General features: G+C 39.1%; 1 protein-coding gene and 1 pseudogene across 1 annotated transcript in view; both read right to left on the reverse strand.

The window, feature by feature from the left end:
• MED17 (mediator complex subunit 17) overlaps positions 1-2,307 on the reverse strand; it is a 27,644-nt gene that overhangs the window by 14,781 nt on the left and 10,556 nt on the right. Inside the window, exons 6-7 of the mRNA XM_017498416.2 lie at positions 1,453-1,605; positions 334-464 (exon numbers count right to left, since the gene is read on the reverse strand). Of these exons, the coding sequence (XP_017353905.1) occupies positions 334-464; positions 1,453-1,605 (284 nt within the window). The remainder of the gene's footprint in view (positions 1-333; positions 465-1,452; positions 1,606-2,307) is intronic.
• Positions 1,768-1,948, reverse strand: LOC119466932 (annotated as a pseudogene).

A 2,307-nucleotide genomic window follows, 5' to 3' on the forward strand; every position in this document is an offset into this window, starting at 1 on the left:
AGACGGGGTTTCACCATGTTGATCAGGATGGTCTCGATCTCCTGACCTCGTGATCCACCCGCCTCGGCCTCCCAAAGTGCTGGGATTACAGGCTTGAGCCACCGCGCCCGGCCAAAACTTGCATCTCTCTACCACTAGAAGGTATGCTTGGGAACAGGGACAGTATCCTGTTTATCTCTGTATTCCCCTAGCACACAGCAAGGATCTTTCATATTAGACAGTGATGCTGTTGCTGTGTCAATAATCAAGACTCAGAAGAGGAGGAGGGGGTTTGTGCATACTCACTGCCCCGCACATGTTCACCATAATGCAAGAAAACATTTATTTCCTTACCTCTCTAATCAGTAGATGTAAATTATGCTCTAAGACATAAAGGTGGTCCTCCGGACTTTGCTTCTCAGGAGCAAATTTTTGGGATTTCTTATCATTTGAGGAATGGCACAAAGAAATAGATAACTGCAAATCTATTTATAAAAAGGAGAAGGACAGATGTAAATAAAATATGGGAAGGTACAAACTGTCTTCATAAAGTATAATCATAGTTCATTTTCAAAAGATATATTCTAAACTTAAAGATCAGGCCTCATGATTAACATCTGTATGACTATTCATGAATATAATAAACTACCATGTATTTCAATAATTCGAATTCTGTTGACATATAATATGGCTGCTGCCCTTGAGCTGTGGCTAAAGACTGGTGAAAAATGCTATATATTGCTTTTTCCTTTAAAATAAGAGTTGGTATCCAGTTTTACTGAGAAGACAGTCAGTCTTCCCTGCTCCCATAAGAAGTAGGATGGAATTTCTCACCACTAAAACCTATTTCATTCTAAGATCACTGCCCTTAGAATTTACATAAAAAACAAGTGCAAAGCTAAATACAAACTCATCCCCAGACAAGTCTACCTGCTTTTGAACAATATAATTAAAATCCAGTTTCTACAACTTTGAAAATATTATGAGTAAACTTCAAAAAATATATATTTTTTTGTTTTAGTAAAGACTGAATTTCACCATGTTGGCCATGCTAGTTTCGAACTCCCAACCTGATGTGATATCCCCAGCTTGACCTCCCATAGTGCTGGATGACAAGCGTGAGAGTAAACATTTTTAAACTGGCCTCTCATTTAGACAATCTCCCTTCAAAGCAACTGTTGCTAAATAAAATGTAGCTATGCTAGCGCAAATTTTTTCTCTTGACAATAATAATGACTACATAAGTGCAAATTTTTGATACGTAGCTTAAAAATCCAAAGGTCACCCTATTTAGGACACAGAACTGATTCCACAGAATAGTTTGTGTTACATGCTTTACTGGCTATCACGCTGGATAACACACTATTCCTTTGCTCTTATTATTCTCCCAACACATCCTAACAGCTACCTTCTCTGTCCTATTCCTCAAAACACAAAGTCCTGTTCATAAAGTCAAAACAGGGCTGCACTTACTTGGAAAAGGCTGAGAAATAATCTGGTTTTTCACCACAATGTGAGGGATCTGTGATTTAATTTGAACAGCTTCCCGAGAGAGCTGTGCAAAAATTTCTTTACACAAGAGAACATTCTGTGCTGCTTCTAATTTTGTCTGCCAATGTGGGGAACCTGAAAGACAAGAAATGTATGTATCAATTATCTAACAATATTATGCCTTAATTAGCTTAAATGGCGATCTGAGTACATACGACAAATGTTCAGAAAATACTATATTACAGTATACTCTTTTTTTTCTATTCACTTTTTTTGTGAATAGAAATTTTCTATTGCCAATGGCAACTGTGTTACAAATCATCCCAGCAGGATACTGGGAAGGTTTTTTTGTTTTTATTCCCCCAAGCTTTCATTCTTAAAGAGGGAAGTTTCAATTCTTCAAGAGGGAAGTATCAATTAGCAATAATCATGCCACAGATAAACCTCAGTGGCTATGATACTGCCACTGTGTAAAGCTATATTCTTTCCAAAATATAAACACCTCACTTCTTTAACAGAGAAAACCAGTAAGGCAGTCGTCTTAAAAAACATTGTCAGTGGCTCACGCCCATAATCCCAGCACTTTGGGAGGCTGAGGCTGGCAGATCATCTGAGGAAGGGAGTTTGAGACCAGCCTGACCAACATGGAGAAGTCATGTCTCTACTACAAATACAAAATTAGCTGGGCGTGGTGGCGCATGCCTGTAGCCCCAGTCACTTGGCAGGCCGAGGCAGAAGAATGGCTTGAACCCGGGAGGTGGAGGTTGCAGTGAGGTGAGATCAAGCCACTGTACTCCAGCCTGGGCAACAAAAGTGAAACTCCATCTCAAAAAAAAA

The sequence above is a fragment of the Cebus imitator genome, unplaced genomic scaffold (assembly GCF_001604975.1).
Source record: "Cebus imitator isolate Cc_AM_T3 unplaced genomic scaffold, Cebus_imitator-1.0 Scaffold241, whole genome shotgun sequence".
NCBI lineage: Eukaryota > Metazoa > Chordata > Mammalia > Primates > Cebidae > Cebus > Cebus imitator.